This window comes from Astatotilapia calliptera, chromosome 20 (assembly GCF_900246225.1).
Source record: "Astatotilapia calliptera chromosome 20, fAstCal1.2, whole genome shotgun sequence".
NCBI classification, from domain to species: Eukaryota; Metazoa; Chordata; class Actinopteri; order Cichliformes; family Cichlidae; genus Astatotilapia; species Astatotilapia calliptera.
Genome location: NC_039321.1, coordinates 6,927,807 through 6,944,835, shown reverse-complemented (window position 1 = coordinate 6,944,835; position 17,029 = coordinate 6,927,807). Strand labels below are relative to the sequence as shown.

The 17,029-nt window shown below is 39.5% G+C and overlaps 1 protein-coding gene across 3 annotated transcripts in view; it reads left to right on the top strand.

Annotated features, from left to right (window-relative positions):
* acap3a (ArfGAP with coiled-coil, ankyrin repeat and PH domains 3a) overlaps positions 1-17,029 on the top strand; it is a 67,753-nt gene that overhangs the window by 26,013 nt on the left and 24,711 nt on the right. For all 3 annotated transcript variants that reach the window (XM_026153312.1, XM_026153313.1, XM_026153311.1), the window contains exons 2-4: positions 1,504-1,561; positions 8,020-8,139; positions 8,828-8,881. In XM_026153312.1, coding sequence (XP_026009097.1) covers positions 1,504-1,561; positions 8,020-8,139; positions 8,828-8,881 — 232 coding nt within the window. The remainder of the gene's footprint in view (positions 1-1,503; positions 1,562-8,019; positions 8,140-8,827; positions 8,882-17,029) is intronic.

Below are 17,029 nucleotides of genomic sequence, written 5' to 3'. Positions count from 1 at the left end.
ATGTGCCATCCTCCGTCCCATGAGCTTGTTCAAGCGGATTAATCCACCAGTGGCCAGAGAGGAAGAAATGAGTCGGAGATGTCTATTCTGCCAGCCACGACTGCAATCTGATGGAGCTGCTGTGTGATTCGTAATACAACATTGATATAAAATTTGGAAAAGGAGTCCTGTGTGTAAAAAAAAAAAAAAAAAAAAAAAAAAAAAAAAAAGTGTGAATTGTCAGACATCTTTTTTCTTTTCCCTCGCTCTCACACCTCCTGCCCTCCATCTCGACCTTGCTATACAAATTTGCCATGCAAACAACACCTGTTGTTTACTGCTTTCCCTCTAAGTCTGTAGATATTCACATCAACTATGAACACATTCGATTTCTGACGGGCGGCTCAAGATGGCAGACATGCTTGCGCTTGGGTAGACTGATGCTAATGGTAGTTTGACTTGTATGCTTACCTTGTGCGTTTTAACTCCACTGGATAATTCCAAAACGTCACTCCCTTTTTTCATTTTGGCTCAACGTGCATTAAAGCAACAAACGATTTTGAGTCTTTAGGGGTGAGCAGTAATGCACATTTGCTTGTAAAGGTGGTTAAATTGAGCAACCAGGCATCCAACAAGTCCTTATCATTAAACAGTGAAGGAAGACTTCAACACACAGCACTTCCAAATTGCACACTAGCACTGGATGAGCCAGTTCTCCCAGATTTGAAATCCCAAACAGGACAAATCAGCTGTGCTCAGCCATCTGCAAACACAGAATTTGGGTGTAATTAGTTCTGCTGGTATTTGGCGGTAAAGCCAAGTTTTAACAGTGTGTGTGCTCTAGGCCTCATAGATAACTGTACAGCTGCTTGGATATTTGTGTTGCCTGGAACAAGAGATCCAGTCTGACCGACTGACCAACATTTCCATCCCTGGGGTTCACGCTAAAAATTGGAAAATGTGACTACATGAAGAAGCTGGCTGTAGATCATATTTAAACCATCAGCAACAGGAAGCACATACCGTAACAGATGAGCGGCACATAAGGGCGGTGAACGTAGACGTGCTTGCAGCGCACATACTCTGACATGACCTCAGCATGCGGAGGAGCCTCTGAGTGGTGTTCATAAGGCCTGTGTCATGCTGCCTCTGGGTGTAAATCACACGTCTCTCAAGGGTGGAGAGGGGAGCTCCAGATGCGGCTGGGTGCGGTTTCAGTGTTGACAGTGAGTAGGTGGACTGGGGGTTGTGTGATGAGCCAGACAGCTATGTTCCCCTCGCTGCGGAGAGACCATGTCTATCACTTTGTTTTGACAGAGCTGAGCTGCTCCCAGGATGGCGTCTCGCTCATTAAAAACACACCCGGAGTCTCGCCTGGCTCCGCAAAACTCTGTTTCATTTCTGGGAATGTGGGGAATAATAAGACTATTGCAGATCAACTGTTTTCCAATAAGTTAACATAATTCAATTTGTTACACATTACCACACGTGTAATAATGGATTTTTCCTGCTTTTATTTTTCAGGGCGAATATTGATGAGGTAGAAACAGAGGTGGTGGAGATCGAGGCAAAACTAGATAAGGTAAGACGGTTCTTCTAGTTAACTAGTTAACATACAAAGATGATGCTGTAAGATGTTGTGAAAGGGAAAAATGTAGTGTAAATTGTCTTAATATTTATGTCTGTGGGCTTTCTTTTTACTTCTACTTGTGTCTTGCCTTTGCTTCTTTCCATAAAGAAGTTATTGCGAATGAAAGACTGAAAACAATATTGGATAAACAAAGTAAGCGTTCTATAATGTTTTCAGTTTTCCCAGTCCACGCTGTCAGTACTTTCTTTGTTTTTCTTGCTCTATAAGCAGTAAACAGAAACCAGGCCAAGTTTCAATAGCTTTTTCAAAAACGTGTTCAGAATAAATGAAACAGAAACTCAGCCCCGAGCACACCTGAAGGCACAAGACCTGCCGCCTTAAAGAAGCCAGTCCGGTTTTATGAAGCTTAGGGGCACCAACGTTTTTTGGTGTGTGTGTGGTTTTTTTTTTTTTTTTAGAAAAGCAAACATAATGAGGTCATGGCATTAAGTGTCAGTGTGGCAAGCTGTAAGATTGCTGATACTAAACGTTCACTTGCAACATTTTTTCAGCTAAATCGTCCAGTCTTAAAGATTGTGATTTTTTTCCCCTTAAAATTCAATAAAAAAGGTGATCTGAAACTCTTAAATTAGAAATCTCTATTGCAGATTTTTCTGAAAGACTTTGTAAAGACAGTTTCTTTTATATATATATATATATATATATATATATATGATAGATAGATTGCATTTATATAGCGCTTTTCGGGGCCCTCAAAGCACCTTGCAATTCCAATACTCATTCACACACTGGTGGAGGCAAGCTGCAGTTGTAGCCACAGCTGCCCTGGGGCAGACTGACAGAAGCGAGGCTGCCATATCGCGCCATCGGCCCCTCTGGCCATCACCAGTAGGCGGTAGGTGAAGCGTCTTCCCCAGGGACACAACGACCGAGACTGTCCGAGCCGGGGCTCGAACCGGCAACCTTCCGGTTACAAGACGAACTGCCAACTCTTTGAGCCACGATCGCCTTTAGCGCTTGTAATCAGACCCCTAAATGATGCCAGTCATATATTTAGGAAGATTAAAAAAACAAGTTATTTTCTGTTTTTCTCTTTTTTTCTTACAAGGAGAATTTTTATACTTAAAAGTCAATATTTTGTTAATATTTATGTTAAAATCTGAACTATCAGAACTGCGTGTTTGGATAGTTTAAAAGTGAAGCAAAGCAATCTTTTACACTGCTGCCATCCACAGAGTTACACAGCCGTGCATGCACCTCTCTCCATGAGAGCATCTCAACTATATTTTTAGCAGAAATATCTCAGTTTGCACATTTGCAGAAGTATAAAATCATCTTTTTTTCCCCTTTAAAAAACCAAACTCTGTTGTAAATTAGAAACATTTGGAGAAGCCCACCTAGTGTGCCAAAGAAGCCTATCCCATGTTTTATGTGTTTAATTATTAATGAGGGAATCCTTGCAAACATACACTGACTGCAGCCCTGATTAGTAGAAATACTGCAGAACTAATGGCTGAAAAAGAGGAATTTTGGTCTCTTTCCACATTTTGTCACACTATATTGAGTTGCGGCAGACCTTAGCCACGGCCTGCCTATTACACACAGGATTATATCACTGTGTAGTGCCTAATCCCTTAGTGCTAACATTGCTAGCATAATGGACGGGGTATTGTTGCTCGGCCCAGTTGAAGAGTTCAGCTCAGGTTTGCTGAAACGTGACGTGGCAGCAGTGCAAGATGGGGATTACAGAAAACATCAGACTGCATGGCTTTCAGAGCGTGCAGTTGCCCTGTAATAAGGCATCCAGATGTTCCAGCTGTAATGCTCCTGTCACAGGTCCATCTGGTGCTGTTCTCAACCTAACCCTGACCCTGACTCTGACTTGCATGTGTCAGAAAGAGCCAGCGCTAATCAGGCTGTTCTTTTACTGCCATCATTGTTGGGAACCTCCATTGTTAGTTCATATACCAGACCACAGGCATTCCTGTCATTTTTAATATTCATCTACCAGGGTCTTCACAAAGATGCATTTAACCATCAACATACTCTAAAGAGGCTTACATGAAATTTGATCATCAGTTGTATAAGACTGCATAGTAAAATGGTAAATAATAAATTGCATAAAAAGCTAACTTCTTACGTGAATCTAAATATTTACATAAATATTAGCTGATAAGATTTGGGTAATATAGGTAGAAAAAGGTTTGTTTAACATTTAAACATATTTTCTGCATATTCCAGCATATAAAATAAAATATGTTTTTGTACTTACACTCACAGATGCTAATGTTTTGTCACTTTTTACAGAATCAAACTCAAAGTAATGTCAGTACTTCCAAGCATTAAACGCTGCATGGTCATACTCTCTCCCACGCTCCATATTATCCATGTTGATCTGCACACGTCTGTTGCTGCCACGGACGTCACGCGCTCGTACGTCATTGTCATGAGACACTCTCACAAATAAAATCGCGGTTTAGTAACACAGTAACGCAGCGTGCTAACAGGAAAGTTACAGTAATCGGATTACTTTTTTGCAATAGTAATCCCTTACTTTACTTGTTACTTGAAAAAACCGGTCCGTGAGTCCTTTCGTACCGAAAGTTGAGGCTTGGGTGTGAAATTTATAGTTTTCAGGGTTTTCAATCGTTAACTCGGTTTCCCTGGCTCTTTTTCCGTGTTGTCGTTGTGTGTCTTATTTTGAAATAAATATTTACGCGTTACCATACCATAGCTACCAGAGAGTATTAACTCATTCACTGCCAGCCATTTTCAAATGGCTGGCAGTGAAACACAACAAGACTTGCACCACATTTTTGTCTCACTGCGCAATCCCTTACGTGCGCAAACCCTGCACCTCCTTGCAGGTCTACTTTTACTGCTGGTGGGCTTCAGTTCAACTTACGTTGACTGCCATTGACGTCTATAGACGTCAATGGCAGTCAACGTAAGTTTTTCAGACGTCAATGGCAGTGAATGAGTTAAGGGGCAGAGAGGAGGATGTTACTCTCAGTGTTTTTGGCACATTTCAGGAGGATGCTGCTAAAAAAAGTTACACAATTACACAGTGAATTTGCATTTATTATTATATTTACAAAATACCACAGCTTTTGTCTTGGTCATATCATTTTATTTTGTTGTATTTATCCGCGACACCTGAAAGGCCGGTCCGTGAAAATATCGTCTGACATTAAACTGGTCCGTGGCGCAAAAAAGGTTGGGGACCGCTGCACAAGAGGACAGAAAAGTGTGTAATTCCTTACTGATTGAGAAGTGAGTACTGGACATTGCTGGCAGTCACTGGGTCAGATTAGTTGCAAAGAAGTATACGGTGCTGCATGGAAAACCTTGGGATTGTTGAGGTCACCTGTAGTTTACATTGCAGACCTGCCTTGAAACCCTACAACTCTGCAACCAGCTTGTTTTGAATGGTTGGCTTGCAGGACTAAGGCACAGCTTTTGCTTTGATGGTGACCAATATCTGTTTGTGGTTTGTGTTATAGTTTTTACTCCTGTTCTGTGAGTTGATGGCAAATTACGGGTGACTGCAGCAAATCAATCTCAAGGAGATTTTTGATGTGGCACTGTCTTTGTGAACAGTTACACCTAGCCAGCAACCACTCACTAGCTTATTGGAGACTACACAATGACTGGTTTCTAGGCCTGTGTGGGACTCATAGACCGCATGAAAGATGGACTCAGCTACCGCCTCCCATTGGTTTGTGATGAGGTGTTCACCTGTTTCTGCTGCACTAAGGGGTGGAGCTGACTGTGAAACTGAACCAAATCCTCCTTTCTGACTCCATCATAATCAGAATTTGCAAAATAGACTTCAGTATGATTTGAAAGTAGTGATTATGCACCTAGAGTCATCAGGAAAGCATTTAAAGAGGGCACAGAGTAAGAGAGCTGATGGCTCTGAAGTTATCCCCTTCTGGCTTTTAAAGACCTTTGGGAGATGCAAGTTTAAGGGACTTTTAGTCCCCCCTTCTTTTTTTTAAGACCAGGAAGCAATTTTATACTTTTGTTCAGTCTATCTCTACACAAATCTCTTTGCAAATCTATGGGGAGTGCTGCAGACTGGCTGTCTGGTGAGCTTTAGCAAGCTTTTTGTTAATATTATTAATAGCAGGATAGGTAAAGCCTTGTTTTCAGTCATAATGCTAGGCTAATGGTGAGTTTGCTTATAAACCAAAGAAAAGGCCACATCAGATTCATGTCTGGTTAGCAGCTGGGAGGAAATGAGTCTTGCTGGAGAAGACGGGTGCTGAAAAGCAGAAAACCTGGCATTAGAACACAGAGTGAAAAATAAGAAGAGATTAATTTTCCTCTCATGAAACCAGAAGCTAAACAAAGCAGCCGTTATAGCAGACAGAAAAAACCTGCTGACAGAGAAAATGTTCTTGGAAATGCACAAAAACATTCATGCTGAGTTGCCGGTGTCTGCTGTCCATTATCCAGTCCTGGATAACATTGGCTCTTTTACATGCGTGCAGGGTGGCTAGCTGATGTCAGGGGCTGACATACGGAGCCCACCTGCACACACTGCCATATGTGAACACAGGTGATGGATAGACAGCACACATGCAGCTGGATGACTCCATTCCCGTCTGGGGCTCAGGTGCGATGACGAGCTGAAAACGCAGAGAAACAAAAGCTTGAGTGTTGTGACTCGAGCATGTGATGTTGAGTTATAAAAACCGCTGGCCTTAAGCGTGGATCGTACCTCAGTGATGGGTCACACGGAGCCTCATGTTAAGCAGACTTCTATTTACCACATAGGTGTTGACACATGGGAGAAAGTGCGATCTTTATTTACATTCAAGAGACATGCATGGACATGCAGTATAATTTTAACACCCGCAATCCAGTCTTTGGACTGTGGGAGGATCACCTGGAGGAAACCCACACAGGCAAACTCAATAGATGGCCCCAGCTGACCTGCAGGTTGGGCCAGGAATGTTTCTGTATTGCAACAGCGTTAACCGCTCAAACACGATGCCGCTGCCATGATTTTATTTTAACGTTGTAATTTCGATATGCTCTTTAGATGTCAACTGGCTTTCTACTAATCCTGCTCAAACTCATCAACACTCTTCTTCATGGATACCTGGAGGCAGGTCTTCATTGCAACACCTTCATATGCAAAACTGTCATTCGATGTTGTGCAATTGGGAAACACCATATGAAAACCAGGCCAAGATTTCAATCCAGAATTTTCTTTTTTTTTATTCAACTAAAATTTTAAAACTTAAATTAACATAACCAAAAGCAAATTCATATAAAATAAACAAACAGTATCCCTTCTTTGAATTATTATAGGTTAGCAATAAAGCAAATAGATAAAAAGACACTTGTACATATATTTGTAAATGATAAAACCTGAGATTAAATGCTTCGCTAGGTTTACAAGAAACTGAAAGATGGACCAGAAAAGGCTAATTTTGCTTGCTGGCTGGCCAGGTCGCATCCCCATTCATGTGCAACTGCATGAGCAGGGATTTTCTCATCACATCTGAGGTTTGCTAGACGAGCATTTAAGGGAAAATAGCATGTTTTTATTTGCAGTTTATCCATCATAAGTTGTTTAATAAACTTTACTTTTTTAGATCTGAGTTATACTGCAGAGAGTCAAGTTACAATAATAGATACTGGAACTATTATAGGATATTTATAGGAAAACAGCCCTCTCCTGTGATCTCTGTAAATCTCTGTTTATAGGCCTATTTGCTAATTTCAGTCAACATTTGAGAGGAGAAGTATCCAAGATATAGTCTTTGGCTAACGAGTTGTGATTGATAAGTTGCTGTCACACCATCGCTTTTAAAACCCTTAGATCAGGGGTCTCGAACTCCAGGCCTCGAGGGCCGGTGTCCTGCAGGTTTTTAGATGTGTCCTTGATCCAACACAGCTGATTTAAATGGCTAAATTACCTCCTCAACATGTCTTGAAGTTCTTCAGAGGCCTGGTAATGACCTAATTATTTGATTCAGGTGTGTTGACCCAGGGTGAGATCTAAAACCTGCAGGACACCGGCCCTCGAGGCCTGGAGTTCAAGACCCCTGCCTTAGATGGTGCAAGTGAACACGCGGATGTGGTTGCAACACCTGTGACTGAAGTTAGTTATACCTCAGACTCTAGTGTCCAGATGGATAATATCAAAAATTCAACCTTGATTTTTGTGCCAGGCTGTAAACATCTTTCTTTTAATTTATTTTATTTTTGACCATTCAAGACTTGCTCAGAGCGGTTAAAATGACCTCTCCTTCTTAAATGAATCCAGTTTTTTTTTTTTTAGGCCTTGGCCTTATACAGATTCTTTTCTTTCTGATATACAAGGCCTGCCCATCGTCATCTCCTTAAGCTGAACTACAGCCCTGCTAATACGATGCGTGTGTTGAAAGCTTCAACATCTTTCATTTAACCCCTCGTCTGTCTTCTGTCCACAGCTGGTGAAGCTATGCAGTGGAATGATCGAAGCAGGAAAGGCCTATGTCAGCGCCAACAAGCTCTTTGTCAACGGCATCCGGGATCTGTCTCAGCAGTGCAAGAAGGACGTAATGATCTCGGTGAGATTCTGAAACAAAGCCTCGGTTTTATCCATCACAGACTTTAATCTGGTATTATTGGCCTCATTTGTCTTTTAGTCGATATGGTTGTGGAAGGTTTTAGCCTCAAAAATCAGCCAAAAAAAAAAAATCAGCCTCTTTTAGCCTCAAAAAGCAGCTAATGTCCAAGGAGAAGCCTCGGACATTGTTTTTGTGTGAACAAACCTGATTACTAACAGATTAGTCAGCGAGGATCAAATCAGGCCTGGAAACTTACTTCTTGGCTCGACTCACGACTCCGGCGTCTTGAACTGTTTTCATTGCTACTGACATTAAGTACTATTAAAAGCCTTTTTGGCTTCAACTGTATGACTAATTGTGAGTTTCTTATTAAAGCCTTGTTCATATTTGTAGTTTCCATTGTAAACGAATAAAAATAAATGGCATGAATCAGTCCTGCAATTATAGCTCTTTTTCCTGTACATGGTACAGCTCAGTGACATTAACCAGCTTAGACTTACTTTTAGCTTTGTGGATCTTTTTATTTTCTTCCATGCAGAATTCATATAAATTATGGTTTTAGTTTCTGACAGATTTTATTTGCTTCTTTTATTCACAAAAATGAAACTATTGTGGCGTGAGACTATTATGAGAATTTTTCTGGATGTATTGTGCAGTTAAAGACTGGTTTTTGTTATTTTCTGTGCAGGAGTGCTTGGAAAAATGCGGGGAAAGCCTGCAAGAGATCATAAACTACCACATGGTAAGCCAGCCATGCACTCTATATACATTATACTGAGACAGAGTGGTATCATTCGAATTTTAACTGGCATTTAAGGCTACATTAGGGCCTTTTATTCCTTTTATTTTAACACTGATGGTCACTGAAACCATCTGTGGCTGCATTAATGTCAGTATATACAGCTCACACTGAAAGGCAGACACTGACAGTGTCTCCTTAGGTTGTTTTTATATGGAAATACTCACCAACGGGGCACCTTTTAATAAAGGTTGTGTTAATGGTTAGTGAATAATTAAATTATCCTTTACAGCTCATTTAAAGGCCATTTATAAAAACAAAATTACGGTTGCCAGGTTATTAAAATCTCCCATTGGCAGGTACTTTTCATTTCCTTTTAGTAAGCCTAATAAAGAAATCCTCCTGGGTTTCTCACTCACAAGTAAGCAATCAAATTTGTAGTTTAATTCAAGGTTTTAATGATCAAATAATGTTCAATGGTTTTAAATAGACAGATTTTTGTCCAGTTTTTCTGCAGACCCTCAGAAATACCACAGTATTTCAGTTATAATAATAATAATAATAATAATAATAATAATAATAATGGATTGGATTTATATAGCGCTTTTCAAGGCACCCAAAGCGCTTTACAATGCCACTATTCATTCACTCTCACATTCACACACTGGTGGAGGCAAGCTACGGTTGTAGCCACAGCTGCCCTGGGGCAGACTGACAGAAGCGAGGCTGCCATATCGCGCCATTTTTCATATGCCAGAAAAACGTTGCACTTTAGAGATGCCCACAGTTTCAAATAATACAGTCAGGATATGTTCAGGTAACGCCTGTGAGTCAGTGATCAACAGCTTTCTTCTGTGGTCATCTGAGAGTCCCAACCTTTATCTCCATCCACCAGCAGTTAAAATCTTCTTTTGGCAGGAGGCAGTATAACAAAAAGAAGGAAATTTTTAAACTGTAAATCATGCAAATCTCCTCTAGTAGAGTCCGAGAATATGAAGGTGGAATTGTTAATTGAGCTTAAAGTGGACTTTAAGCTCAATTAACTCTCTTTTAACAACCTCAATCCCCACAGCGGCCGTTAACCTCCTGCTGCTTGATCCTCATGACCTTCTCAACAAATACAAACACTGGAGTGTAAGCTCAGCCACACTTTTCACACCTGTGGGAAACGAAAAAAGTACACATAAGGAGGCAGAAGGAGAATCAAGATGAGCTTTGTCGGCCATCTAAAAGAAAGGGGCTCATTTCTAAATTTAATTTATGCAAGAATACGTTTTGTAATGTGTAATCTTTCTAATGAGATACTTGAATATGAGTTTGTAGAATTGGTGGGAAAGCAACAACAGTTTAGGTAAAGAAAGCGCTCTAGTTTCCAGTTATAGTTCAAGCAGTATTGATGAATTACCACCAAAGAGGCTCTGGGGCCGTGCTGATAAAACGATTATTGTGCCACAGTCTGTTTTTCAATAAATCTCCCGTTTTGCCTTTCAGCACATCCTGTTCTTTTGCTTCTCCATAAAAGTCCAAATTCACTCCCCACCAGACTGTGGCAGATTTAATTAACTTCATATTTATTTATTTCATTTGCTCATTTGAAGTATAATTAAAGTTCAGGAAAATCCCCAAAAATTAAGATTAAGTTTTTTGTTTGTTTGGTTGTTAAGTATAATGAATAGACTACTTTTAGTCTACTTTTAATAATTGTGTTAAATAATCGTGAGCAGCTAGTAGTTATAGCTTGCTTATAAAAACCCAGATATAATGCATCATTTCAGCACTGTTTGATCTCAATACACTAATTGATGTTGGTTTTTAAAAATCCTGCAGAAACCCTGTGATAGAAGGGAATCCTCTGAGATATGAGAATGATGTGTAGGAACATTTATTTTTAATTTATTTAGTATTTTTGTGTTTTATTCAGAAACGACACTGTGTGTGATTTTTACTGCGTGGCGCTCATGTAGTCAAGGGACTCCAGCAGAGCGTCAATGAATAAGAAATGATGACCGTTATATCTGGCATGGTACAAATGTGGCCACGGAGTGCCAGCCGCCCTTGTCACAGGCATACTCGGATGCCTTTAAAATCCAGAAAGGAAATACAAAACGGCGTCTGAGCACATACACGGGACAAGTTTAAAAGAGTCTTGGCCCTGCTTCCTTCCATTTCCTGATAGCTTGGCTTTATTGCCAGTCCAGTACCACACAACAGAACAAACAGGCTCTGTTTGTGTGAATGTCACCAGCAGGCCAAGTATAGCTCCAATCCTGAGAGTCTTTTTCCCCTCAAAGTTTTCACAACAGATTTTTCTTTCTCACAGGCGGCAGCATCAACATAATTGGGCCATAAAGCTCCATTTGAATACTCGATAAATTATTGACACGTGTTTGACTCTCTGAACATACATTAGGCATGAGGGGGAGGGCTGACACAGGGAGAATATGATGTGAGTGAATCTTTGTGCACTGGAAAGAGGTCATAATGCAAAAACGGATGGGATTTGCGGTCCGGAGAAAATATGTTTAGGGTTTCGTGCAAAAAGAAAAAAAAAAATCAACCAGCTTGCTATAATACAATTTGAATTAGCCTATTTTTTATCAACCGGTGTTTCTAGATACACCACTACATGGAAATCAAGTTAAATAGCAGTAAGGCTCATTGTTGTTTTAAGATTCCTTAGAGATTTCTGCCTCTAATTTTTGTGAGTAGTTTTAATTTCCTTTTTGGCCGTTGCAGACCAGATTATTCTAGATAAGGCTGCAGAACTAGATCTATGCTTCAATTTCTTAAGATCAGTTTTTACAGCTGTTTATTTATCACCCATGCTATGCAGCAACAGTCTTCTTGAACAAATATACTTTCTTTGTTTTTTCAGTGATGTGTTTCATCCATCCCATGGATCCATCTCATGTTTTTAAAGGCACACAAACATAAAAAATTGAAACAGTCTTAATGTCTTCACCTGTTAAAGAAAGAAAATGGTGTCACCAGCATATTTAAAGTGGATTAATTAACAAGGGATATATAATTTAAAGGCTACTTCACGTAGCGTAGTTACTGGACGATGTTGGCACGAGTTAAAATCAGTCACTAAGAGGGTGCTGCATCAAAAACCTCTTTGTGTTTGCTTTGGTTGCTAGCAGATGCTGTGGTCACCTTGCAGTTTTTTCCAATGAAAATCGCCGATTTCTCTGCAGAACTTCCACACTTACTCCCTCAGCTGTAGTGAAAGTTAACGGTTGAGACACAAGCCACAAGCTAAAAACTCATCTTTTTAAACTTGCTTTTGGTTGATTTTTATTTTTAGGTTTTAGCTTCTGTGAAGCACTTTGTGATTTTTATCTTGAAAGGTGCTATATAACTAAAGTTTTACTTACTTTACTTACTTACAAGCCAGAAATGGATAACATTCACCTTCAAAATAAAAGCTGTGCCAACCAGCACATTTTAAATCTATACATGACCAGTTTGTGGAAAGTGTTTGTGGACAAGTCTGCATCTTCCATGTAAACCTTTGACAACCATAGTAACCTCTTAGTGACAAAAGTAATTAGATAAAGGGGTCACTGACTGGTCTCTAGGCCTGTTTCACTGGTGCCTTAGCTTAGCTGTTTTTCCTTGTTTCCAGAGTTTTGAATGAAGGAACCAGCTGCTGTTTGTAGCTTTAAATTATGTGAAAAAACTCTAAACAGTATAAAAAATGGGTGTAGCGTGTTGATCTGGAAAGTGCCATAAATGTGCATCCTCTTTAAAGGTCAGCAGGGGGCGATGTATGTGATTGCAAAAAAACTTACTTTTGTAAAGAAGATTCTGAATTTTATACTTCAGAATTTGAAATGAATTAAATCCAAAACATTAAAACACAACAAAAAGAAAAAGTGAAGTTCAAAGACACTGATGTGGATTAATATAATTTTTAGAGTAATTTACTGGGTAATATTCACTTGCCAAATATCTAATACATGCTGTCAGACATGCATCACAAAATGCTTTTCCGTTGTCTTTAGATAATAACTCATAAAACCTGTTTGATTGCTCCCTGACCATCCCCCCCTTTTTTTTTTTTTTTTTTTACAAATGACCCTTCCCAAATGTTTTTTTTCACAAGCAACAGTGTCCTTTTGTTCAGTCCAAATTTTCATTGTCAGAATGTCTTGATGCTTACTCAATCCTCCAGGTAAGTAAATGCCAAAAGGTTGATTCTGTTCATCTGGACGTAGTCCCACTGAAAACGATACGTCCAGATGAACAGAATCAACCTTTTGGAGTTTTATTATCAGAGTTTGAGATTCTTTCCAAAACAAAAGGATTAGTTTGGCACAAGTCACTAGACCCACCATCAGTGCTCTCTTTATAAATGCATTCAAGGAGATAGATCATTGGTGCCCTGGACAAATCACACTTCAACCATTGGCATATACAATCCAAATAATTTCCAAAAAGGAAAAACATTCCCATAGTGCATACAAATAAGTGCTTCTTTTTGTCCTGCATTTCCAGCCTAAAACATCTTTAATTAAATCCATTTTTATGTAATCTGGTTGTATAGAAGTATGTGGGACAACAGCCTTTGGCTCCCAGCTCGGAGTTTATGGGCTCAAATGCTGCATTTTGGTTTTGTAATTTCTGCTGACCGTAAGAAAGGAGGATTAACTGTAGTATTCTCAGTCACAAGTCGTTACCCAACGCACTTGCAGTTTCACAGTCAAATCCAAACCTAGAGACACGAAGCATGCATGGTTTCCTGGATAAAGTCTAAAAACAACAGTGTGTTTTTACCCACTCCGATTTGACAAAGGTGTTCTTGTGCACAGAGTGGGCTTGAGATAATTGCTTGACTGACTAAATCACATCATTCTGTCTGAACATGCTGGTGGAATCAGCGAAGGGATTTAAAAAAGTGATAGTCAGTACAGTAGTCTTTTGTAATGGTGTCTTCAACCATTTCATTCCTTAGCTCTGATGTCAGCATGCTGAAGGTGTGCCAGATACTCTTGGACTTACTTATGTTTGACATTAACTCTACAGTTTGTGCTTATCTGTCAAATATGGAAATGAAATGTCTGTTGCTCTCAACATTTAACTGCTAAGAAGATTTCAAGTCAAAACAAAGTGGCACTCTGTCATAATTAACATGGCTGGTCTGTCAGGTGGGATGCCATTAAGCAACGATAGATAGACAATAGAATCATACAGTTTTTGTTGTTACAATAAAAAATACAGTAAAAACAAACATTGTTAAAAGTTCCACAGATCTATACTGAAGGCTTTATCCTGTGAGTGAGTAAAAATGTCATATATAACAGTCATCCATCCATCTATTCATTCTCTTATGCTTATCCAATTCAGGGCCGTGTGCGGGCTGGGGCCTATCTCAGCTGCCATAGGGCAAGAGGTGGATACACCCAGGACAGGGCACCAGCCTGTTTCAGGGCTAACAGTAATAGAATAATATAACAGTAATAAAATAAGATTTGAAAAAATTAACAAAATTGAATATATGACTAAGATTATGAAAAAAGAGAATTCAGTATTCTGTTGAACACTAAACTTATGAGAAATGTAGGATAAAAATACTTTTTAAAAGTTGTAATTCTGTCTTTTGTATCCCAGCTTTGTTAATACAGTTATGATGGCAATTAGATGTTGTACAGTTAGTATATTAACTACATGCTAATGTATAGCAGGCCAATATTTGATGTTTAAAAGATAAAGCATCCGTATACTTGTATTAAAAATCTACACTTTCCAAGTATTTTCTTAGTCTAGATCGAAAAAAATGTAAATTAAATAAAACATAATATTTATGTAAATTGAACTAGTTTGCAAGCCAGTGTCTGTTACCTACCACCAGCTGTTAGCTGGTTTGTCACAGTGCTTCTGATCTTTAGTAGCTTTTTCTGCCCCTCCAAATTACCTAATGCTTACTATAGTTTAAGGCCACAAACAGTGTTTCTGTGGAGCCATGTGAGACAATCAAAACAGAAATATATTATCTCTGACTACATAAAAACCAAAAATGGGAACATGGAAAAAACACATTTTCTGTATTTATTAGTCTGAAGCTCCACACTGTGACTTTAGGTTCAAACTAAAGTTGAAGTGATGGAAAACTGGGTCCGTTTTTTAAGTGTGACAGGTAGGAATCAACCTCTGAAGTCCAGTCTGACAATTTCCATCATTTTTCATAAATCATAACCAGTCCCCAGACCCCCATATTACATTACATTTGCATTATGCAGTGACAACCTGATGCATGTTGGTCCGGTGAAACAAGGGTGTCAGCTTGCCACAAAAATAGCTCCGGAATGCAACAGGCTGCACTTCCCCCCAAGCCAGGAAGTTTCACAGCAGTTCTCCTGCCGCACACAAACATCACAGAGGTGTGCTGGGTGAGCCCACAACTTTTAAAGACTGCGGTTTGCTCTAAACCGCAGTCCACCTCAGTTCTGTCTGCTCGACGCTTAAACTAATCCAACCCTGGAGAGTTTATGACCGCCATACACCACTGCACTGCTGATTTTCGTGTTTTAGGCATCACGTGTTTGAGAAAGCTCCTGATGGCCCAAACTTCCAGCTACCACTTTCACTTTTCTGAGAGCTTGTTAAAATACATTCAGGGAAACAGGCAGACCACATATGCACTATCAGACCTGTTTACTGCCAAACAGGGTGCCATTTTAAACATTTTACTTTCCAAGAAGCAGGAAAGGTTACTCAGCTAGCCTCACTAGCATTACAGCAAAGTGCCGAATGGGTGGGCTGCTACCATCAAAACAAACACGTTTCTTTGAGGCATCAAGAGAATCCATTTAAAAGTACCACTTCCATTTGACCCACAGTTAAGTTTGTAGAATCTTTCTGACATTCTTTTTTTAATTTTTTAGATTAAAGTTGTTAATTTACAACAAAATGGGCAAATTTGTGACAAAAAACAGCAAATTCATGAGATAACTCGTGTTTTTTTTATCAGATTAAAATGACATATTTAGGAGGGAAAAAAATGTTGCAAGAAAAAAATGGCAAATTTTGGCTGTGGCAATTGTACAATTATCAATGAAAATCCTGCAAAATTTTTAAAACAGAAAATGTAATATAAGAGAAAAAGCTGGAACTATGGGACCATTTTTGGTGTATTGGCCACAGATAAAAAAAACCAACAACAAAAAACTGTGTTTTTGCACAACCACCAACACAATGTCTTCTTTTTTTTCCATCACTGACCCTAATAGTCTGTCATATACCCTCTATACACAGCTTACAGCAACAACAATAGCAGAGTGTCTTTCCCATCATCCGCGCCTATAATCCCTGAGTTAAAACACTCATAAGCCTATTTATACAGCCTGGCAAACTCAAATCTTCTAATCCATACCAAAACGCATGTATCCAATTATTCTAGCGGGATGAGGGTGAAACCCTTTAAGCAGTCTAACTGCTCGGTTGTGGTAAGGACACGTGGGCCTTGGCAGTTTGACTGGTTTGTACCCTGTGCTGAATGCAGACTGCAGTGTTGTGTTGTACCAGAATCCTCCTCTCCTCCCTCTTGCTTACTTCCTCACTCCCTCCCTCTCTGCCCGAGTGACCTATTTAGCAGCAGCAGCTCTTGCACACTGACTGTACTCTCTGAGCATGAAAGGGAAGAGGAGGGATCTCGAATGTAAAACGCCAAACTGAAGGCAGCATGTTATTGTGTTGGAGCAGGGGTGTTTGAGTCACAGCATCATTGCCTCTCCACTCATTCAAACAGGCATTAATGTCTGATTTCCATAATTTACGAGCATCTTTTGAAAACAGCTGGGCTTTGTCGCCCTCTGCTGGTTACTTTGAAAGTCATATCACAATAGGAACATTGTCGCTTTCTTCCAAAAGACTTGGAATAAGAAATGCTACATTACATTTCATCCTGAATTTGAACTAAGTTCATACATCACGCAATACAATAAATATACATTTGCTGCACTAATTTGATTGGGCATCAACATATGGTATTTTCAATATGTACTTATTTATTTAGAGTTATTCTAATATTAGTCTGCTGACTGGTTTGTCGAAAGCTTTTTACTTTGTGGACCACATAAACAATAGCATTCACATTTTATAAATGATGCATTTACAAAAATGATGATGAGCAATGAGATGTTTTCCACA